General features: G+C 37.7%; 3 protein-coding genes across 4 annotated transcripts; 1 reads left to right on the top strand and 2 right to left on the bottom strand.

Annotated features, from left to right (window-relative positions):
- Positions 1–243: 243 nt before the first annotated feature.
- EMB2754 (Vacuolar sorting protein 39) lies at positions 244–6,554 on the bottom strand. 2 transcript variants are annotated; one of them, XM_087322851.1, is made up of 12 exons: positions 5,980–6,554; positions 5,271–5,482; positions 5,064–5,195; positions 4,059–4,220; positions 3,849–3,961; positions 3,203–3,620; positions 2,611–2,952; positions 2,298–2,525; positions 1,979–2,221; positions 1,086–1,616; positions 682–780; positions 244–590 (listed from the first exon to the last, which is right to left on the bottom strand). In XM_087322851.1, exons 1-12 carry the CDS (start codon positions 6,497–6,499, stop codon positions 396–398), a joined length of 3,195 nt encoding a protein of 1,064 aa, XP_087178977.1. In that variant the 5' UTR covers positions 6,500–6,554; the 3' UTR covers positions 244–395. The 2 variants fall into 2 exon arrangements, with proteins under 2 accessions (XP_087178977.1, XP_087178978.1); XM_087322852.1 differs by having other exon boundaries at positions 2,611–2,954; positions 3,208–3,620.
- A 2,151-nt stretch (positions 6,555–8,705) lies between these two features.
- On the bottom strand, positions 8,706–11,397 carry LOC147862044 (superoxide dismutase [Fe], chloroplastic-like). The gene is made up of 7 exons (XM_087322853.1): positions 11,268–11,397; positions 11,028–11,105; positions 10,725–10,913; positions 9,591–9,762; positions 9,411–9,505; positions 9,261–9,287; positions 8,706–9,171 (listed from the first exon to the last, which is right to left on the bottom strand). Exons 1-7 carry the CDS (start codon positions 11,337–11,339, stop codon positions 9,106–9,108), a joined length of 699 nt encoding a protein of 232 aa, XP_087178979.1. The 5' UTR covers positions 11,340–11,397; the 3' UTR covers positions 8,706–9,105.
- A 7,148-nt stretch (positions 11,398–18,545) lies between these two features.
- FSD1 (Fe superoxide dismutase 1) lies at positions 18,546–21,083 on the top strand. The gene is made up of 7 exons (XM_087322825.1): positions 18,546–18,656; positions 18,955–19,143; positions 19,902–20,073; positions 20,279–20,367; positions 20,489–20,515; positions 20,615–20,638; positions 20,745–21,083. Exons 1-7 carry the CDS (start codon positions 18,621–18,623, stop codon positions 20,856–20,858), a joined length of 651 nt encoding a protein of 216 aa, XP_087178951.1. The 5' UTR covers positions 18,546–18,620; the 3' UTR covers positions 20,859–21,083.
- The last annotated feature ends 2,780 nt before the right edge of the window (positions 21,084–23,863 follow it).

The raw sequence follows: 23,863 nt of genomic DNA, 5'->3' as shown, positions 1-23,863 counted from the left end.
AAGTATCATTGGATGATGGGAATGTGTGGTGTGAACAAAAAACCTTGACACTACTAGAACACAATCTTAATGGAGGTTCACAAGAGTATATACAGGTTAATGGATATATATATGAATGCCAATGTTGTAGGTTAATTAAGCTATACATCAATTATGCCATTATTAGTAGAAGATGTGACAACAAACGATATTGCTGTGATTGAAAAGTGTGTGCCTTGTCAGTATTGACAATAGTGGACTGACTACATTTAACTTGGAAACCCATTCATTGCATCAGTTATATATATACATTCTCATAGCATTAAAAGCTATCCAAAATAAAATTCAGAAGAGGACAGATCTGCCTGTCCTGAACGAGATGATAAATTTACATTATTCAAAAACAGATTTCCAAATCAGTAGATGGTCACAGCTGATCTCGTAAAAGTTCTATTAGCCTTTTGGTTTTTGTGACACACAAAATGTACAAGGACTCCACTTGGATACATAACAAACACACTAGCTCCAATTTTCTTAGTGCAAATAGAGCAAGTGTTCTCATTTGTGATTTTTACCATGTGCCTTCGGGATTTTTCAAGCTCCTGCTTGACCTACAAACGAGAAGAACACACAGTCACTTGGACAAACATTCAAGAGAAGACAAGAGACTGTTTGCATGAAAATGTCTTTGTAAAATACTACCTGCAGACTCTCACTTTGACGAAGATTCTTGATCACAGACAAATTACGTCGTGTCTCCGAAGATTTGAGCACCAATGGTTGAAGAAATGGATATAGACCCTAAAAAATATAACAAGCAAGTTGGAAGTATTACATAGAGAAGTATCATATTGAAGTAAGTCCTACATGCATAGAAACAAATTGGCCCAGTCCTACTAGGGTAGAATTATATAGAGAAACGTGTATTACAATAAACTTTGCATACGTAGAAATACGCTAGCTTAATGGTTCAATCCCTTGCCCTCTAAGCCATATAGATCCAGAGTTCAACTCCCACTCTACCCTTGGTTGTGGAAAAACTCCTCATTACTAAGAAACAAAAACTTAGAAAAGAAAAGGCTGGTTCTTGCGTTGATGAAAATGACCTGCAGTTTCGTATTGGATGGAAGTAAGGAGAGGGCCTGTCCAACGTCAATTCGGTCCCATCGGTGACTTAATAAGTCCAATGCTTCATCCAGCATTACTCCTTCATTATCATGATCAAATCTTTCTGAGATTTCAGTGCTTGTAGCAAAAGTCTGTTGTAAATTATTATCCTCCCCGTCACTTTTTCCACTCTCTATAGTGCTCTCACTGCTTATACTTTGCCTGCTGTCATCCCATCCTTCGATCTGTGCTATTTTACTAGACACATGCCCTTTGGTTCTTTGAGGTGTAACACGCCTCTGGGCTGGAAATCTCTTTGAAATGTCCAAACTTGCAACAGAACGATCATATTCCCGAAGAGATGCAGTAGGCTTTAAATAGACTCGCAGTAGTGTTAGATACACACTTAAAGCTGCTTTATCCATGAGGTTTTTAGATGCCATTGTATTTGAATTGCTTAATCTGGGAACTGAGTTTGCTGCAATGAAAACCTTGTCGCAATACTTGAGTGCCAAAGCTGGTTCATGAAGCTATATATATTACAAAGAGTACATGATTAGAAACATATGAATGCATTTGTAGGATTGTAAAAGAGACTTAAGTACTATATCATAAACTTGGCTGGGCAGGATTTCCTGTCAAATTGGCTTAACTGGTGATGCCTATTCCTGTCTTTTGACTCATTATTTACACTTAGCCAAGGCATATGAATGAACAAATGGGATGGGGACGACATTAGCAGACACAAAATGATGGCATCAAACCATAGAGAGGATATGAGGAATGATTTGCAGCTTGATGAAAGCAATCAACACCTCCATCTAAATTTATATTACATTCTAATTTCAAGAGGTATCTGTCTCATATAAAACATGTGAGTTCTCAAAACTACCTTATGTGCATAAAGGGTAAGAGCAAGCTGATGTTGACCCAACTGTCCAAGTAAGATTGCTCGTTCTTCATAGAACCCATTTGATGGAAGGGATTTCAAGACATTCTCACAGTTATATCCCGTACAGTTTTCTAGTACGAACAAAAGCTTCTTCCGAGCTTCAGTATGTTGATGCTCATCCCATGATCCCTCATCCTGTGCTTTGGATTGCTCCGCCAAAACTTGTTGTAGATAAAGACCAACCTAAAGGGAGATTTTTTGAATTCTTACAATTATTATATCATTTTCATGTCATGAGCTAGCATTCTTCAAAGCTTACCAACTCATTCTGTAGAACACTGGAAAATTTTATTTTTTCATTTTCCATCAAATGCTCGAGGTACATTGCTTGCAGGTGCGGGAAATTCTCTTTCAAATATATGTTCACCGTATCCGATGGCAAAGGTGGATTTATTGACGAATATACACTCATTGCTCGCTCTGGGCAAGTTTTCAAAAGCCAAACTGAAGAATCCAGAACAAGAAATACATCCTGACCCCCCAGTTTCTGTTTGCAGGAGATTCTGTTAATTTGTGTACGTCAACTGGGACTAGGTTGCACACGCTGCTATATACAAGAAAATAGAGGTTACCTTTAAATAGTCCATGATGTCCTCCGGTCCAACCTGATAAGTAGAGAGTTCTGAATAAGTCGCAGAGTTTTTATCCATGGCAAGCTGATTTAAAAGTTCAAGGACTTTGCGATGCAGCTCATTGTACTTGTACAGCTGTAGCAACTCCTTAACATAGGACCCTTGATTCATCATTTCTTCACATGTATCAACATCACAGAAATTAAGTCCTGTTAGTAGCTCCAATGCTGCAGGTGACTGCCCAGACAGCAATTGTGCTTGAACAAGTGCAGTATCAAGTATAATAGCTAGTTCCTTTGGGCTATAATTTGTTTCATTTTCCCTCCTTGTCGAAGTAATAACCTGTTTAAAGGATTATTTTACATGAAATTTTCAACAGTTATAAGAAGACCTTTTACCAGAATGTAAGAGGTGATCATAAAAATAACAAACACTAGCCCAGAAAAAGAGGAAGCCAAAACATCCTCTGAATGCCACCCACTGTGATGATGATGTGAACTTAACCGTCAAGAGTAGTCTATTGTAAACGTGGTTCAGATCTTCACAACACAGAGTAAGATATAAACAAAACGCGGCCAGCATTTTAACTAACCTTAGTCATATAGGATTTTGACGATTTTGTTTCTCCAGCAGAGTCCTTATCATTTACAATTGCTGCAAGGGCAGCAGTAGTATCTTCTGCCTCAGCTTTATTGACAATTGCCACTCTCTTTTTTGAAAGGTAACTTGTTAGAGCACTCGTAGCTGCAATTCTTTCTCTCTCTAGATTCAATTCACTGCCTAATTCTCTCTCAGGTTCTTCATAGAAGCCAGCTGATTGAGAATAGTCATCAAAGGGATCATTTTCATTCGATTCTATGGACAATGGTGAATGGTTTCTATTGCTGCAGAAGTTTGGCAGCTTTATTGAAGGAAATAATGATAGCACTGTCAGAAGATCTACTGAAGAAGCTGCAAATTGTTGCATGGATTCACCATACTCTTTCTGCTCAAATAAGAATTGGCCATACCTTGAAGTAAACAAAGTATCAGATCAAACGTGCTAAAATCCCACACTTTAGACCAAGAAACTGTATAAATTATGCTTCAGGATCTCTTTCAGTATGTTAAATGAGAAGATAAAGAATCTATGAAAATAAGAATAAGAAAATGAACAGCATAATGCTACGCTACAGCCAAAATCAAAATGTCTCAATGGATTTCCAACTGTTTAGCAGAGAAAAGTCATCACAGCTAACCTTCTATGAATGTCATCTTCCTTGTTAGCTCTAAGAGCAGCATCTTCTGGAGGAAGTAACTTGCACAATGCTAACGCTTCCTCAAACTTCCTTGATGCAGTTAACTGCACTATCTGTAAACCGTAATAAGATAACGCACATAAAAGTTCCATGAGAACACCCCATCATGTTAAAAAAAAGGTTAAAGAGGACACATACTCAGCGTGTTACCTGTGCACCCAATGGCACCAAGAGCAAGGCATGCACTGCATGATCTGACGCTATAAGCACTTGTGGCCCAATTGCTACAACATGATTACCAGTTGGCAGAAGTTGCATATCCCTCAAGAAAATTGTCTGTACTAGGCTGAATGGAGGCAGCAGATACCTAATCTGTGGCCATTCACAGTGGAGCTCTTTTATTTACTACAGAACATATATATCGGCAAGAAGTTGTTTGCAACATGATGAATTGTCAGGGTCAGAACTAATCATTTACAAATTAAAACAAAGGATGATCAACAAAGATTAAATTGGGAAAAGACATAAATCATTTTCTAAACGATAGTTCAGTGGTATCACTTGTGCTTCAAACCCCACTTGGCTTGTGGCTTCATGGCCAATTGACGGTAAAACGGAACGACATATTAATATCTTTTAAAAGCCTAAAATGACCTATAAGACCAAACAAGAGATTACATCTACAAACGTTGTCTCATATTTGAGAACAACAAACCAAAATAATGTAGCTAAATAAAAACAGAAGTGACTGGAGAATCCCTTTGCGAGCACTAGAGTGTGTGACTTTACAAAAAAGAAGTCTGACATAAATTATCTATCTTCATACAAACCATTCAAAATATCATTGTCCAAATGATTGACTCCTCTTGATCATGGATATAAAAAATATCTCTTCGATATTAGTTTCTTTCGTTTGGAACATATCCTTCAGAGTCTATACCTCATTATTTAACTTGTTCTTTGCTAGGTAATCACAACCTTTGAATTGCATTTTGCTAAATAACTACAATTGTGTTAGGGCAAATCCTGTATACTACATTCTTTCGCATGAACTCTGCTAGAAAAACACAAATCATCTCTTTTCTCACAAATCAAAGTGGATAAATAAGCTTGATTGGGTTTTCTTTTATTAAATAATGTTATTTGTATGTTATCTCTTACCCATTATGAGGATGTGAAAGAACTTTAATGTCCAAGTCAACTAAAGAAACTCACTTCAATGGAACGAGACAGCCAAGCCAAAGCATAAGGTGGGTTGAGAACAACAAGGCTTGGGACATCAGACCACGAGATTCCACCTGGGAAGGTGGACTTGCCATTCTGACCAACAAATACACCTGCATTGTCCTGGAAAATATAATACTCTCAAATTTAACTACTCAATAGAATGTAGGAAGCTAATGAGTGTAAATGGATGCAAACCTTTCCCAACAGGACCTCTCCATTTGCAAGTGGTAATACTAGAGGGGGTGCCATTGGTCCACACTGGAATACATCAGTTACAACCCCAGATGCAGTGTTTACAATAACATACTCCCGCCGGATGCCAAGACACAAAGAATCTCCACACCAAGCCATGGAAACTACATAATCTGGAGCAGAAAGCTCCGGTAACTCCACAAATTCACGTCTTCCTGGGCATAAGTATGTGTGTCTTTTTTCAGATGCAAAACTCTTCACAGAAAACAAAATAATGGTATGCAACTGCAACAATCTACAGAATATGTCTAAATCTCTGATTGAATTCGTCTGCATTATTGTGACTTGCATATAATTATCAAGAAAGAAATGCACAAACATGAATTTACTTTCTGACCAAATTCATTCTATTCTGTTAAATCCACATTTGTAACTGTGAATTACATACAACGAAAAAAGTATTTTCTTCTACTCAAACTTGATCTATTCCGTCAATCTCCAGTGATAATTGTGAATCCTATATTGTCTGAATCCACATTCATAAGTGTTAAATTTTAATTGAAAGCAATCAGACTTGTTCTACTCTGTTCAATCCATGTACAATATTGTTATTGAATTACATATTGAGCAATACATCACATTTATTCTACCCTGTTAAACTCCACATGCATAATTGTAAATCAGCTCGGCAAACAAAGAGTGTAACACATACCATCATATTGAAAGATGAAGAGACGTTTCTGTCGGGCAGCGCAAAGAAGACCTTGATTCTCATTCCAAGCATACAAAGATGAGCCTTTGGTGCTAGAAAGATAAGCCATGACATCAAGACTAGGAAGCTTATGGATGACAACAGCATCTGAGAGGGTGATGACAAAATTCTTCGACTCAATAACTGTCATGGAAGTGATGGGCTTCTTGGAGAACCCAATGAGAGTCTTGTGGAAAGTGATTGTGTCTGTCTTCCTGATGGCAGCAATGACAGGTCTTCTTTCTTCCTTCTGTTTCTTCATCTTCTTCTGATCTTCACCTGTTTGACCCATGTCTTCTTCTTGGTCCTCCTCGAAGTCGTCATCTTCTCCTCCTCCTCCTCCTTTGGCTCTGGTTTTGTAAATGCGCAGGGATCCATCGATGCAACTAGCGAAGAGGTGAGAAGACCAGAGAGAGACGCTCTCGATCTTCACAGGGCAAGCCTTGAGAAGCTCCTTCACATCGTAAGCGACGTGGACCATGGCTCTCTGTTCCTCTCTCCTTCTCCTTCTCCTTCTTCTTCTTCTTCTTCTTCTTTTCTGTTCTCTCTTTTCTTTTCTGCGTCCCAATGTTGACATGGCAGAATGGGTCGGGTCTGCCTGAGATTCGAACTCGGGCCCATTCATTATTTGCATGCCTGACGTGGCACAAATTCATTGGTCGCAGAAGTTTGACGGAAGCCGACGTGGCACAAATTCATTCGTCCCCGAAGTTTGCCGGGAACTGACGTGGCACAAATTCATTCGCCGGAAACAGAAGTGGCGGGCAAGTTGTAATGAAAAGCAGCCCAGGCGTGCGGCCGGATCGACACCATGTGGCTTCGTTTAGCTCGCGTTCACTTGCTTTTCTATATATATGATCATGCCCACGTTCATAAAACACTCACTACATTTACGATGAGAGAGCATGGACGCCTACCATGAGGCTACACAGACACCTGTTTGCCACGCCCTGCATTACAATTAGAGCATGGACACATGTCATGTGGCTACATGGACATCTGCCCACTTGCTATAAATATGATCATGTGGCATTCTTAATAGGGTGCTGCATCACGATGGATAACATAGATGTCTTCTTCGGATGGGTCAAATTCTTTAATCGGATGACTATGTTTGCTAGGTAATATGGATCTAGGCTTCATTGAGGTATCCTTGGGACAAGTTGTCTTCGATTATTGAGGAACCGTGTTTTGTCCATGGTCCTTACGTTGGTGTTTTAGCATTAGCATGCATATCATGGTTCCTAGATTGTGTGTCATCATTGAACCTTACATATTCAAGGTAAGCTTTTTAAAGTGCTTGTCTCTTTATAAGTACGTGCTTTGGCTAATAAAGGACACAAACTCCCTATAACATGTGATCGTGACTTCTTTGTCATTATGAGTTTCTATTAAAGTGAGAATATGCAAAGAATATGTAGGGAATATATAGTTTTTTGTTGAGAATATGCAAGGTGAATTCAAAACCGTAAGTTGCAATTACCCTATGTAGAATTTTTGTGCGGAGTTCATAAACTTGGACCAAGTTCTACTTTGAGGTAAAGAGAAAGGTTATTTTGGAGTAAAGATGCTCTTATTTTTTAGTAAATAGCCAAAGCAAATCCTTGTGATGGAAGTTTGACTAACTTGTGATAGACATAATGGCATCACCCCAAAATAACATTTGTGGTCATCGTGGACTTTGATTCAACTCTAACCCTACATTCACAAGCTTCATGAATGCCATGTTGGGCAACTTAACAAATACCCTTTACACACTTGCAAAGGCTTACATTACACCGTCTTAGATTTACGATGTCGACCAACATGGTTCAAGGGTCTACATGCCTCACATAATCAATTGACAAAACATGGGTATGTCCACTAGTTAGCATATATAAACCCTAATACAAAGCTAGCAACACTAAAATGCCCTCTTATTTATTGATATCAAGGTAACTCTTGTAGAGCTCTAGCAAACCAAGTTTGGCACTATTGTGCCCAACCATTCTTATGTGACACTTGTTGATGTACTCCCTCTTAAATCCCCTAATTCTTTGTAAACACTTAACAAATCTCATATGCAACTTCCTTATATGATTCTAGCATGCGATAAATCAACACATAATGGATGCCCAATCTGCAAGACTATAGTTCTTTAAGCCCATTTCTCGAGTAGATCAACATATAAACAATTCCCAAACTACAAACTTTAGCACTTGGAAGTCCTTAATTGAGAGTAATTGTAAAACAATGCTTAATATGTCCACATTCATTCATTCACACAAAAAAGGCAGAATTTATACATCTCAACATTTTTCTTATGAAATTTAGTTTATAATCATGTTGCCACAGATGGAGATGAGATTTAAGTCTCAATCATCAACCATGAATAGTAATCAAACCATCAATTTTCCTTCAAAGCCATGGTGATGAGGAGCCATGGTAATAGAGACTGAGCCACGCTTCACATGCATCCCTCATTACCATAAAAGACTCGAGACTTCCGGGTCAAATACAATGGAATCTTTCATCAATACATGCATCTATTACCTCTGCAACTTCCACACACCTGCATAACATTTCACACCTATACAAATCGAATATAACGTCCAAATGACAACTCTCTCTATTTAGGAAATGCAATACATTCAGATCTGTTGAAACTCTACAAATTCAAAAGGTAGACAGACAATAAAGACCACCAATTCATACAATAGCTCGCTTAATAGAAAACCCTACATTGATGATAATATCATCATAGTAGCTGATTCGAGTTTTACAATAGAATACATTAAACGCTCTCTTCTTGCCACTCTCTCATGTAGATGCATCGTGCCAAGATCAGCTTATAGCTTATTTACTCTGCGAATGTGATTACTCTCTTCTTTCAAGATTAATTTCAATCAAACTTTACCAAGGAAAGCATACAATGCAGGGGTAAAGGGATATCCTAGAATTTCAAAGTTGCTTTTGCCTCCTCCAGCCTTGCTGCTACCGCCTCCCATGAAATAAGCTCATTGAAAAAGGTTGAGATATAATCGGGTCGGCGATTCTGTAACAGATAAAAAGCTTGGTTGAGCCCAAATATTCAAGTACCGACAGCTGCTATTGGTTAAAAGACAGAAAAGGAAAAGCAAACAAACTTGCCTGATAATCAAGGTAGTATGCATGCTGCAATGGAACATGAAAAACAACCAAGTTAGTGATACAAAATACAAGAGTATGCTTTTTTTTCACAAACAAAATAACTGTATCCTCACCTCCCATACATCAATGGTGAGAAGTGGCTGTTACAGATCAAAATAAGGAGGTGAGTAATATGACAATTCATACTAAGCATCATTAGCAAGATATTAATAGAATACAAGCTTTATCCTATCATAGCTATATGTCACGTATAGAGAGCTTACGATGTGATCCAATATCAAGGGATTCACTGCATTGGGAGTCTTCACAATAACAAGTTTTGCAGACTTAGATTCCACAAGAGGATCTGTAGCCTTGGCTGCAAAACCCAACCAGATGAATCCTCGGTTAATGCAAGTAGATTATATGCATAAATTTCCCCACATAGTCATAAAAATACTTGCCTGCTAGCCATGCCCAACCAGAGCCAAATTGTGTAGCAGCTGCCTGTTTGAACTCATCAGCAAATGCTTCGAACGATCCAAAATCTCTTTCAATTAATTTAAGCAACTCTCCCTCTGGTTTCTTGGTACCATTTGGCTTGATGGATTGCCAGAAGAAGTCATGATTCCATACCTATACGTAACAATCCCAAATGATCTCATGGAAAAGATACATACCAATATTAATGTCCACTATTTTCGTACAGACACTTTTCTGGAATTAACAATTGTTGAGTCACCAGGCGGAAAGGCAAAGAAAATAAATTGCCACCTCATAATACGAGTCTCAATCCAAGGGTACAAGGGTGGTGGTAAAAGCTTGAGTTATTTTTTGGGGATCCCTGAGCAAGTGCTTGAATCAAACAAGGGAGCTATGTTGTTACAGACATTATAAACTCAAATGCCAACACGATGATTCACACCGAGTTATCCCTCTGCTAAACATGACACAAAATCGGTTGAGGTATGTGATGGACATACAACCAGACTCACAAGCATGAATATGAATCATATCAACATAGTGCACATTGACATGCATGAATGTGGTAAATCCAAAGTCGCTACTTGTGCAATAATTCCAAATACAATCCCATGCATTAATTTGAATCAATCAGCATAGCAAAGACTCCCATGCATGAATATGATCAATTCAAACTAGCTGTTTGCGCAATAATAAACAAATTATAATCGCTTGCGTCAATGTTCAAAAAATCACTGAACAAAATTGCTCAAGTAATATAAAAAGACCATGACTGCAAAAATTCTACCATATACATAATTTGTAAATGCATGCACATATGCATCATTTATGTATGTACAAATGCATCTGTCGATATGCGTGCAACATGTATAATTGTGCATATCAAAAATCATATTGCATATATTTATTAACATCTATATTAATATGTATATATATAGAGAGGGTGGCATGTCCATATATATACATTTGCACACATAGATATACATTTATATATATAATGATGTAGGACAGAAATTTGCCATGGGTGGTGAAGTTGTAGCAGTGTTTCTTCCCGAGTTAAAAGAGAGGTATTAGAACAACCAAGGTCACCGCCGGAAATTTTCACAAGTAAATACCTGGCCTGCATTGTTGAAGTATGCTGTAGGGTTTCCATTGTTGTAACCAAGCTTCATGATTTCATCCAGACTCTTTCCTTCTAGCTCTGTGCCAGCAATTTGTTTATTCAAATTAGTCACATAAGCTTGGTGATGCTTCCCCCAGTGAAACTCTAAGGTCTTCTTGCTCATATGAGGCTCTAAGGCATCCTGCAGAAATTTTTCTCTTCATTCAGTTTCGTCTACAGGTGCCATCATTCTCTAGAAGGGCCCTCACGGATAAAGATCAGATCAAAGGAATGAAATGGAAAAGAGAAATCTGACCAGTTCGAAAGGTAAAGGCTGGAGCTGGAGCTCCATGACAATGGAGCTTCTGCGCATCGTCGTCGTCGATTTCTTCCTCTGTACAAGAAAGAAGGAAGAAGAAGAAGGAGAAGGGCGTCAATGCAGAAGAAGAATCAGTCAGAAGACAGATGAAATTGATGATGATGATGATGAACAAGATGTTGATGCCGGCCATACAGATGATTATTGAGGATGAAGATGGAGAGGTCTTTATATTACCTGGCATGGAGGATGGAATGCAGGAAACTGAGGAGGAAGAGAGAAGGTTCGTAGGCCTTGAGCCATGGCCATCTCTGCGATTCTGTGTGTGTGTGAGAGAGAGAAGACTGTGTGTTTCTCTGTAGTAGTAGAAGGAAATGTGGTTCCTCTCTCTCTCTCTCTCTCTTTCTATCCTGCTCGCCTCCTTCTTCTATCTATCTATCTATCTATCTATCTATCCCTTCCCTATCCCCGAGAGACAGAGAGATAGATATTCTCACAGAAATGGGCCTTACATTCTCTAGAATTACAAAACTGGGCCTCTCCTTCTCTAAAATATCCCCTCCTTTGCATGAGCCTCCCACGCTCTCTCTCTCTCTCTCCTTTCTTCTCCCCAGTAGAACAATGGATGCCCTTCCATTTCCAAAGGAAACACCCACCCACCCACCATACACTAACTAACTTAACCACAATATGTACATACTCTAGAGCTCTTTTAGGGCAATCGGATGACTTCACACATGTTCTTGTAACCTTGTCAATAGTAATGTGTATTCACACTTGCGATAAGGACTAGATAAAGTAAGTCCATGTACAAAATACATTGAACAGAGTCTATAATCTTAGGCAAAAACATGAGTGCCATCATTGTGGCATCATGTGGCCCATCATGACTAGTTAACCCCCCCCCCCTCAAATGTGGATCACATGGGAGGGTAGGGATTCTTAATCATGAGAATTATTTTTTGGGTTTTACTATTAATACTAATCTCCAAGGAAAGTATACACCAGATTCAGTGACTGGTATGCAATTACATTTGATCTGGTAAGGAAGATCATGCAACTCGAGCCAAGGTGGCGTGGCCTATACTCACATCACCTAAGTCGAGAGGAGGATTGGGTCTTATTGATCCCCTCTCACAATCAAAAGCCCTACTTGCCAAATTTGTGGTGCGAGGACTCCAACCAGGGAATGACTGCTAGAAAATGCTATTGCGGTTACGCTTCGCTTACTTTAGGCCACGAAAAGGGACCAATTGGGCCCCCCAAATTGGATGGATTCTAAACATGGATCTCAAACCTAGTTTCTTACGCTAACTGGAGGATAGATTTAGTGCATCCATGTGGAAGGCGTGGTGTGACATTAGATGAGGACTCAAGTGCAATCAACCCAATTCCGAACCTGCCTGGCTCAGTCAACGTATCCTTTGGAACCCATGTATTAGGGATGAATCTAATCAACTAATTGGATCAAGTAAGGGTTTGTCATGGGGATACATGTTGGAAGGTCCAGGAAAAAGTATAGAATGTTGGAGACGATTTATGTCATTGCCAATACAAGACCAAGCCAACATCCTCCATGGAATCAGGGGCGGACGGGCTATGAGATCTGAAATCATTAACGCTCTACTGATTAGGGAATATGCTCATCAAAGGATGACAACGGAGAAATGGATAGGTTACAATGAGGAGGGCTCTTTGCTCCGAAGAGGTAGGGACACACCAAACAGGATCGAAGGCTCTGAACTACAGGACAATGAGACATCAACACAACATAAGGCAATTCGAGTACTAGCATATACTGGGCATAAATGGGTTGTAGATCCTGATCCAATCAAAGTACAACCAGATTAGCACATATGTACTCATGAAAACACATGGCTACGTAAGGTCAGTTGGGACCCTTTGCAATGGACATGGTGTGATCCTTACGTGGGTCAAGGAAGCAAACCTATCCCTTTCTTTCAATTCACAACTAGATTGGGTCGTCATATTATAGCCGCTCAATCTGCTCGAGATCCGGATGCTGCAAAGGTCTGGAAAACATATCATAATCCTTACACAATTATCACCAAGTTTTGGCAGAAACTCTGGAAATAACAACACACGAGGCAAATCACCACTTTCCAATGGCTATTAATACATAGGTCACTACTGGTTGGTGCATGGCAGCGTGGGAACCTCAGCTCTCCTAATTGTGTAGCGTGTCCAACTGTAGTAGAATCAATACGACATGCTCTATGGGACTGCCCAGAGTCCCATTGAATATGGCGGGGGGTTAGCCGCTTATTGCAATTATGCTAGGTGCAAGGCTCAATCAAGTGGGGGAATGTATGTTGGCTATCATGGCAGGCCCCAGTTAACAGATATGAGCATCAGGAAGAGGGGATGACTTTGGTTATAAAAGCACAAGGGGTCTTCTTAAGACTCCACCATCGACAATATCCACTCAACTCCTATTAGTGTCAAATCTCAAGTTGTATTGGACTTGGTCAGCCCAATAACTCTTTGGATTTTATGGAAACAACGGTGTAGACGAGTCTTCTCCAACCAAAGCGCGCAACCAATAATGTTAATGCAAGAGATATGGAGTGTTGTAGCCACTCTAAAGAGCCAATATGATGGCCTCAAGGGCGACTCCGATAGAGTTGAAAGACAACGACTAGCCTTTATCCAACAATGGTCGTCCTCTCCCTTTCTTGAGGCAGTGAGCATCCACATAAGATGGACCTATCGTGTCCCTATAGGGATTTGTATATAATAATCTCATATGTAAAATCTTTATAACTAATGGAAGTAGTTTTTTTTTGGAAAAAAAATAAAAAAATACTATATATGATCTATGTTTTCTTCAATTGCCTAATTGTTCATATGTAAATATTATCTAAAAAGTATTGTCTCTAAACTCGTCTTACCTTGATTTGATCATCTATTGGACAAAAACCACGATTGCTTTACCCACCCACCCACCCACAAACAAACAAGATATATAGTGAAGGCAATCTTCACAACAATGTTCAATGTTTAATATGTGCAATGTAGGATTTTGTGATAGCATTTCACCAATGGCACATGTTCAAGACTTTGTGATTCTTGCATATTCTCACCGTTTTATAAGCACTAGGGTTTTAGCTAAGATACGTGTAATAACAAAAATAAAATGCATGTACATGTAATGGGCAATTCTCAAACCATGACCCTTCGCATCTTATCTTTTCAAGGTAAGAAGTAAGTCTAATAGGAAGGCTCATACACACATATGTACAATAAACAAAAAAAAAACAAAATGTCTTAAAATTCGTATGTATTGAAATATGGGGGAGGGAGAAACGACTATAAGTAGTCTGAAGATTTTGACTCATATAAAGAGTTTGGGCAAATAATAATAATTACTCAAATTATTATACTTGTGTAGTTAATTGAGTTATATTACTTTACTGATCTATTTGATCTACATTTGATGGAGTATTAGATCACACCCTGGATCCCTTAACATACTTATGGTCTCTCCTCACTAGTTGTGGATAAGGTTCATTGATTATCTATCGGTGCACAACTATTGTACCACGACAACGATATTAATCAAGTCACCACCCACATGTGCTACCTAAATCTCAAAGCAAATTAGCGCTAAAATAAGCAATGAACCATTTAAGTGGCCACACATCTCTCATGGCTAAATTTGCATTGCCTAAATTAACCGCATAAGTACACGCACAAGTAGCTACACTTCTCTATAATGGAAGGTTGAAACCCAAGAACTTATAAAGGCCAAAGCTTTCACCATTAGGCTATCTTGTTCTTTTGCTACAACAATTATGTTTTTTACTAAGATTTTGTAGGAATACATCCCATTTACTCCTCATACACTCCATTCTTTAGGCAAATAACACAAGGCAATGGGGAATAGAAACATAGAAAGCATACGAAAAGTGCACACCATTAACAATTGGCAACGGTTCGGTTTGAACCGAACCAAACTGCGAAACCGTGGTTTAACGGTTTCAACGGTTCGGTTCGGTTCGGTTTCATCAGTTAAAAACCGCGGTTTAAACGGTTAAACGGTTTATTATTATTTATTTATTTTTTAAAAAAATTGCAAATTTGTTTTTAAACAATCTTTTCATTTTTAGACCTTATTTTCACATTTTAGGAACATCTTTAAAAATTTTAAAAATTTTAAAAATGAAATATTATAAATTTTAAAAATTAAAATTTTGACCTATGTTGAAAACCGAAACCAAACCACGAAACCACGGTTTTTACGGTTTAATGGTTTCGCAGTTCGGTTCAAGTTTCAAAAAATTTTAACGGTTCGGTTTGGACCCTCTCAAACCGAACCGAACCGTTGCCGATTGTTACACACCATGAAGAAGAAATTTGATTCTACAACATGAATCCTCTCATTTAGCTATTAAGTAATCTCTTATAGATCACATCTCTTAAGTAATAAGTTTGTTACAGAACGGAGAGCCATGGCGCCTAGCAGTCCCCAAGATCCCCCAATATGGTTACAGGTGAAAAAAACCCAGGAATGACAACCTAAGGCATATTTATACATGGCTCTATTAATTTTGTAGTACATACACACACATAAGTGTCATCCATAAAGATTGGTTACACAAAAGGAAAGCGGAAACATTAACACACTAAGAAATATATCATGTAGCACGAGATTCAAATTCATATCCAAACTCAAACGAGTTGATTCCCAACATACTTGGCTCGAAAGAAACTTACTAGATTGTCCTTATATTTCCGCCCAAATGTGAAACAAATCCCATTGGCTTAACGTTTCAATGTTGTGTTACTTTGAAATCGCGATGAACTATATTATCTACTCTGTTAGTCCCTTTATTGATAATTAAAACTAGGTCTCATGTATACAATGATTATGTGAATTATCTTGATTGGAATCTATTGAGTTTTTGTGATTTTTTTATTATCACGTTCACTTTTATGCTATCACTCCATTCTTACCATCACTATATTGCCGGTAGATCCCAAATGTTGAGCCACATTATATGAGTTAGTACAACCCTTTATATTGCGTAGTGAATATATGTTAGAATGGCCATGGTGTTGTATTATACTGAATGCATAATAGGTCACCCCACAACCAATCACCGCAAACTCATTCCCTATTGAAGTGGTTGTATGGTGTACAAACGAAGATTCATTTGGGACACCATACACCATTTGCCTTGATTCTTTTTTTGTTTACAATTAGAAAAATGATAATATTCTTATTCTTAGTCAATGGACGACCATAGAGAAGCACCAAGAAATTAGAAGAAATGATCATAGTATGGGAAAATCTTTTTATTGAGTTTGGTCCGAGCATTTCCATATTTATATGATCACAAAGCCACCGATTTACAAATATATCCTTTTTATCTATAATTGACATAGAATGAGAGTGTCACAAAATTGGTACTTGCTCTTTACATTCTCCAAGAGTCCATTGCATCACGTTCATGTCTAGAATAAAGAGATAAAATGACCCTCTCTCATTGGTTATACCACCAAACAAGTTTAACCTTTTCTTCAATAAAATGACCCTCTCTCATTGGTTAGACCACCAAACAAGTTTAACCTTTTCTTCAATGGAAATTGCTACATGCCTACGTTTGCAAAAACAAAATATGGAAGGACGCTTATCTTTGTGTTGCAACCATAATTTATAGGGAAAAAGTCAGAAGTACTCCAATGTTTTCTGCCCTTAAATTTTCATATTTGCCCAAATGCCCTAGCCCAATTTGTATCAATCAACTATATGGTGGAGTCATTCCCTCTTCTCTCTTTCGAGGTGTAGACACCATTGTTTAGGAAGAGGACACATACTTAAAGAGGTATTCCAGATTTTATTTTAATTCATAATACTAACAACAAATGATAGAGTAGAAATACCTAGAAGGAAAGAAAAAACACATTCAATTTGATGGTATTGCCATTGCATTTTAGCAAGCATAATGGTACGATCCTCCCTAATTCAATCAAAACAATCTTACTACCAACAAGAGACATTGTATGATCCATCCATGGGGTGGGTAGATTTTATGTATCAATAGACTACACCACACTATCCAGTGTTAGAAGAACTAAATTATTTTGATCTCCTTCTCTCGAGAGCCCATGTATCCACTGAAAATTAGAAGTGATCTTGAAGGAAATCTAGGAATGAAATGCAAGCCTAGGAACATGTAGTCTAGTGATCCATGTTGAGAAACAAGCTTAGCTTAACTTGCTGAGCTTGATGGAGAGTGTTAACTAATCACATTTTATGTGGTTTGTGTAGCTCTAGTTATAGACTTATCCAACCACATTCAATGTGGTTGGTGTATCTCAACATATTTATAATGCCATAATGGCTTATTGTAATGTGATGATGAATGGACCTTTTGTTTCTCTTGTGCTTGATATTTTCATACCCCTTCTTGTGCGTGTTTATACTAACTAATCCTGAACTCTCTTCTCAACTTCTCTCCTCTCAAATACATCCACACAACACATTACTTCCACTTAAATAACTAGGAAACCCTATTTATTTAGATGGTATCAGAGCACGAGGGTTCAATATAGTCCATCTCCTTATACAGTTTGTGTTCTCATGACGTCGACATTGAACCAATTATCGCTATCGTAGTGAGGCTATGTAGCATGTGTACATGATCAACAATCGACTAAAGGTGTTGATATGAGTGGTTGACTCTGTCTCCCTCGTCTTTATGTTGAATAATTGCCAAATCAAGATGAGTTTTGATGAGCTTGACTTCTTTTTGTATACAAATTGTAGCTTCTCCCATAGAGCGAATGCAATAGTCTCTTTATCCATGCTGAAGTAGATGTTTTAAGCCAAGTGCATTTTGATGGTCAACCCTGCAATTTCGTCCAAGTGATTGCCATTCTTCTGCAATCATCGTTGTTGGCTTGCTATTGTGCCAAATTGCCTCAATCTGGTGTTTGATGATCAACACGTCTTGCATCATTACCTTCCATAAGGCAAAGTTTTTGCGGTCGAACTTCCTGATTTCACAACCTATGCCAGATGTTGAAGCCATAGTTCTTTTGAAGGTATTAAACACCCTGGTCCTTTCCTTCAAGACTATTCCTCTTCTTATGTTGATGTGGCTCAGTTCCAACATCGCTCTGATACCACTTGTTGTCACTAGTTGTGACTTGTCAACTTCTGTAGCTTGTGAGAAAGCTAGTATGGATCTTTGTTGGATTAGGGGGTATTATTGAGATTTACTCGGAAGACGAAGAAGAAGAAGAAGAAGAAGAAGAAGAAGAAGAAGAAGAAGAAGAAGAAGAAGAAGAAGGAATAGGATTGGGGGGTATTATGGAGATTTACTCAGAACCACACAAACAGAGAGACAAGGGGCATTTCGCGAATTATGTATTTCTTCTCTGGTTTTTGAAGTATGTACGTATTTATGTGGATGATGACCTAGCCTTCATCATCGAGCGACCACGCATTTACCTCGTGCCCCTCCACTCCTTCCCTTCATTAATATCTTCTTCCCTTCCTCTCATCTCTATCTGTCTGTCTGTATCTGCTACTTCTTGCAGCGAATTTTACCTCCCGTAGCCATGGCTTTCCAGCTTAAACCTCTGCCATTCGAATTGGTAAGAAACGAGTTTACACACACACACACACACACACACACACACACACACACACACGCATATATGTTTCTTTCTTCCTCTTTCAGATCTGAATCCCATGATTTCCCATGATTCATAAATTCACCTGTCAAAGATTCGGAAATACCCCTTCCAATCGTTGAATATGCAAGACTGTTTCTCCCTCTGTCAGATCTGAATCCCCATTAGTAATTAACAGTAACTCTCAAGATCTCATTGCCTGTCATTATCATTTCCAATAACTCACATACACACATGTACACGTGTTGCTTCTCCGCAGGATGCCTTAGAGCCTCACATGAGCAAGAAGACACTAGAGTTTCACTGGGGGAAGCACCATCGATCTTACGTCGACAATTTGAACAAACAAATCGCGGGAACTAACCTAGAACAGGAGAGTCTGGAGGAAGTGTTGAAGCTTGGATACAACAATGGAAATCCAACTCCATACTTCAATAATGCTGGCCAGGTATCTGTTCGTTCAATTTAGAAAAAAGAAGTCTCCTAAGCCTCTCTATATGGCGGTAATACTTGGTACTTCTATTCTAGTTTATTCTAGCAAACAGTATCGGACGATGTTAGGGGGGGGCATTGTAGTGGTTCCTTTTCTCTTAATTTATGTATGAGTTGTATATTTTTGAGGATGCGACGATATCTTAACTTAGAAATTTTTGAAAATTCCTTTTCCAAGAAACTTTCTTTCCTTGGAAGTGCACATGTGATTTTACATTATCGTTTTTATTTAGCACGACTATGGACCTCTAAAGCAGAAGAAACATTTTATAATAGCAATCAGTATATATATGTATATATATATATCTATATCTATATATCTATACATACATACATATATATATATGTATGTATGTATGTATATATGTATGTATGTATGTATGTATATGTACATATGTACGCGTAAGATATGTCTGTATTTAGTCACGCATATATAAATGCACTTTTGAATTGTCTACACATTTCTTTATTTACTTATGGATGCATGTATATCCATCTGTTTACTTATGTTTTGAGATTGTATGCAGGTATGTATATGTGTTTTTTGATGTGTATATGTATGCATTTCTGTCTGTGCAAATATATTTGCATTGAGTTGTTGAGGCATGTGTCATATGCAATGGTTAGTTCCGGAAGAGAAGAACGTTGTGAACTCTTGGCACATTTTTTTTATTTTATGGTGAGACATATGTACATGACATACAATGACTGTAGATATGGAATCACGACTTTTTTTGGGGATCCATCACGCCACACAGTAGCAAGAAACCAGCGGGGGAATTGCTTAAGTTGATTGAAAGAGATTTCGGATCATTTGAAGCATTTGCCCAAGAATTCAAACAGGCAGCTGCCACACAATTTGGCTCTGGTTGGGCATGGCTTGCAGGCATGTATTGTCATTTTTGTGTTATCTACGATTTAAGTTTTTGCTTAGTGGGCTGGATATTGTTTCAGTGTTATAGGTTCAAAAGTGTTTTATGCGAATCTAATAACTAACGATGGAGTCATTTTAGCCCAAATATGCGTTTATCTTTATGTATAATCTTGTAAATATATTCATTAACCTAAGAATCGATTGTTTACTTTTGTAGCCAAGCCTGCGGATGGTGAAACTAAGTATGCAAAGCTTATCGTCGAGAAGACTCGTGATGCATTCAATCCATTGATATCAGGCAATATTGTAAGCAATATCCATATTTTACATCTATATTTGCTAGTAAACTGTCTTGTGAATGGTAGGCTTCATATATATACTTAAATGTTACCATAATTTCTCACTCCATTGTTGTGATCTGTAACAGCCACTTCTTACCATCGATGTGTGGGAGGTAAAAAGCACAAATTTATGTTTGTTTTTTTCATAATCATAACGATATGTTATTCAAATACCATTGACATATTTCTGTTTTCTTCTTTTTCTCTTGCAGCATGCATACTACCTTGATTTTCAGGCAAGTTTTGTCAAAGTTTCTCTTCATTTTGTTTTCTTTCTTTCAACCAAGAGTGGCAAACAGTTACTATTATATTTTAGCTAACCGAAACTTTTAACATTCACAGAACCGTCGACCAGATTATATTGCAACCTATTTTAATGAGCTTATTTCATGGGAGGCTGTAGCAGAGAGGCTTGAGGAGGCCAAAAAATCGGTGGATTTCTATGTTCCTCTCTAAGCTTGAGTTGGCCATGTTTGATTGAAGAAATTTGGCTTGAACGAAAATAATCACATGGCAGACTAAAATAAACTAAGCTAGAATATAAATCTATGGTGAAAATCCGAATAGCTAGTATCGTCATAGCTAGTATTGTATGTTTTTGAGCGATCTTGACAAACTGGTTTGGTGGACATCATTAATCGAATTATATTTACAGTTTTGGTTTGTGAAAAATTGTGTTGAAATATGAAATCTATTCTAATACCAGACCTAAAAATGTCAGATTTGTGGTAAGTGTGCGTGCAAGTGGTGGTGTATATCTCTGAAGAATTCACATGAAAGACAATTGATGCCTTAGAAAGAATTAAAGAAATGTAAACTTAATCATTAATTCTTTGGTGCCTAAATTGCACATCTAAAAAGCTTCCATTCATTGCTTCAACACTATCAATATCATACTAGCCTCTCTGAAGTGGGATAATTGTAATCAACACTTAGTGCATTATATGTAATGAAACATGGTTTTTTGTGTGGTGTCATACACAAACGCTTTTTCTTACGTGGTGGTGGCATCGTTAAAGCATTTATCTTTTTGAATGGACACATATCTTTTGAATGGTCCTTTTGCAAAACTCCAACAAAAACTTTGACCATTATGCACAATGTTTATACTATTGAGAAAACGCAACAATTTCATGGATTAAATATCACACTTTTAGAACACAACAATATCTTGATGGGTCTTGTTAGTTGAGACATAAAAAAGTCTTTGATATAATGTTTCAAGGACGTCTTTCTCTTTATTTGCGATGTGCTTTATCATGTTTTCAACACCATCCCACCCAATATAAAGTGTGAGTGCTTTTCTAGGCCAAGCAATTGTTTGATGTCGAGGTTCAGTATATGGTACTTTGAACCTAGACAAATTGGTTTTCTAGACCAAGACATCTTGGTGTGGTTTTCTAAGCTATTGGACTTATATGTATATGATACATCGAACCTAGACATTGTCTTTGTTCCCTTTGGGTTCCGTAGGATACAAAAAGCTCATTAATATCCAAGCAAATGTTGTCATTGAACCATAAAAAGTTCATTAATATCCAAGCAAATGTTGACATCTATGTAACTTTAGATATAGACAATATCACTATATGATCATCTTCATTACAGCTAGGATAATATATGATAAATAGGTAGATTCATGTAAATATAGGATAAAATAAGTAGAGATAGCTAATGTCTATTGATGTGGATGCTTAGCATATGTAACTACTTGTAATGACCATATGAATCTCTCCCTTTGGAAACTATATAAGCATGTAGAATGCATGTTTGCGATTTGATTGTGTGCACAATATAAGTGGGTTCTTATAAGTAATAATTGTGTCATTGTGCGACATTATATCAAGTGATTACGTAAAATAATTAAGTGTGTAGTTTTAAGTTGTTGATGGCAACACTTTGGCTACTACAATGAACCTCATTTGACAATTGGGCCTAATATATGTATCAGACTATAGAGGAATCTCATTATTAGCAAATAAAGCTCGAGATTATAGAGGAATCTCATTATTAGCAAATAAAGCTCGTTATTAAACAGAAAGCGTACGACAACAAAATTTAGAAAAGGCAAGAACCATGCACACCGGATTCATGAGAGTACAACATTCAAGATGATGTAACCAAGGAAGGAGCAACCAAATAGTCTTTGAGATCATAGAAAACAATGAAGGTATTCTAGTGTATGTGTTGGACTCTTGCTTCAAACAATTCTTTGAGTGTGAGAAAGAAATTAATGGCATATTGGCAAGTAATTAAGAGAGGATTATGGAGAAAGCAAGTCAAACCAAGGCATTGGTGAGCTGACAAAGACTAAAAATAATGGATCAAAGACAACATAAAAAGCAATGAGGAAAATAAAGTACATGTAGAAGACCTAATAACTAGACACGCCAAGATGAATTGGTGGAAGGATAAAATACCAGAGACCGTCACTAGTCTATCAAGGAAACACTAGAAGGAACTTTGGTGTACAAATCAAAGAAACTAGAGCAATATCATAGAGATAAACAAGCAACATGTTTTCATATTCCCACTTGGAGTGAATTGATTTGTCCCAAAGAAGGTAAATATTGGAATTGCAAGCCTCATGTGGCAAAGTTCTAATTATCACTAGTAGAAAAATGACGAGTTGGTACAACCAATTCAATTTGACACTTTCCAACATTCTACAGATTTCAAACAAAATTCTTGGATCAATTTTTACAAGGAGAATCATAAACACAACTGTGGAGAAGTGAAGTTCAACCACACCTCGTGTGTGTGCATACTCATTGGAGAACATATGTGAATGTTCATTTTTCTCGTAACTGTATGTGTCTGCCCAAGGTGCTTCTACAAATCATAGATTTTCTTCTCAATTGAGTTGTACCTCCTCATCAAGATTGGGGCATCTACAAATCATAGATTTTCTTCTCAATTGAGTTGTACCTCCTCATCAAGATTGTATGTCAGAGATTGAAGCAACATATTCCCTTGTAATGCCAAGTTGGGCAATAATGGTTCTTGGGGCAAAGCCATTTGTTGAAATAAACTAATTAGTTAAATAAAGAAAAGAAACGGAAACCCTTGGGAATATGAAAAGGTGCAACCAGGTGCACTCATTCACTAAATTATGTGTGGTTGTATGAGATTCAATAATCAAATATTACCTATGTGTATGTTGGTTATCATGCTAGATCCCAAATCACAGATACGAACATTAGGAGGGGGGGATGATGTTGGTGATCTCGTTTTCCACCACCGACAATGTGCAATCAACCTCCATCAATGCCAAAGATCAAGTTGTGCTAGAATTGGTTAGCCTAATAGCACTATGGCTATCTAGAAACAACGTTGTAGATGGGTCTTCTGACAAAACAAACTTTGCACCAAACAATGTTATTGCAAGAGATATGGAGTGAAGTGTACCCATGCGAAAGAGCCAATATGATGGCATCATGGACAGATCCGATGGAGCTGAA

This window comes from Azolla caroliniana, unplaced genomic scaffold, assembly GCF_043228905.1.
Source record: "Azolla caroliniana isolate FFs.n. ecotype wild unplaced genomic scaffold, voAzoCaro1.0.p SCAF_7, whole genome shotgun sequence".
Classification (NCBI taxonomy): Eukaryota; Viridiplantae; Streptophyta; class Polypodiopsida; order Salviniales; family Salviniaceae; genus Azolla; species Azolla caroliniana.
The sequence above is the reverse complement of the archived record's forward strand: the minus strand, read 5'-3'. Positions and strand labels throughout refer to the sequence as shown.

Excerpts from the sequence above, each read along its gene's own strand:
- FSD1 (XM_087322825.1), top strand. The coding sequence starts at position 18,621 with ATGGCTTTCCAGCTTAAACCTCTGCCATTCGAATTG. Across the intron at positions 18,657-18,954 it reads AACCTCTGCCATTCGAATTG|GATGCCTTAGAGCCTCACAT; the intron begins GTAAGAAACGAG and ends GCTTCTCCGCAG. Across the intron at positions 20,074-20,278 it reads TGGTTGGGCATGGCTTGCAG|CCAAGCCTGCGGATGGTGAA; the intron begins GCATGTATTGTC and ends TTACTTTTGTAG.
- EMB2754 (XM_087322851.1), bottom strand. The coding sequence starts at position 6,499 with ATGGTCCACGTCGCTTACGATGTGAAGGAGCTTCTCAAGGCTTGCCCT. Across the intron at positions 5,483-5,979 it reads CTTCATCTTTCAATATGATG|GAAGACGTGAATTTGTGGAG; the intron begins GTATGTGTTACA and ends ACTTATGCCCAG. Across the intron at positions 4,221-5,063 it reads GGCTGTCTCGTTCCATTGAA|ATTAGGTATCTGCTGCCTCC; the intron begins GTGAGTTTCTTT and ends GAATGGCCACAG.
- LOC147862044 (XM_087322853.1), bottom strand. The coding sequence starts at position 11,339 with ATGGCCATGGCTCAAGGCCTACGAACCTTCTCTCTTCCTCCTCAGTTT. Across the intron at positions 9,763-10,724 it reads ACTTCAACAATGCAGGCCAG|GTATGGAATCATGACTTCTT; the intron begins GTATTTACTTGT and ends TGTTACGTATAG. Across the intron at positions 9,506-9,590 it reads TGGTTGGGCATGGCTAGCAG|CCAAGGCTACAGATCCTCTT; the intron begins GCAAGTATTTTT and ends TGGGTTTTGCAG.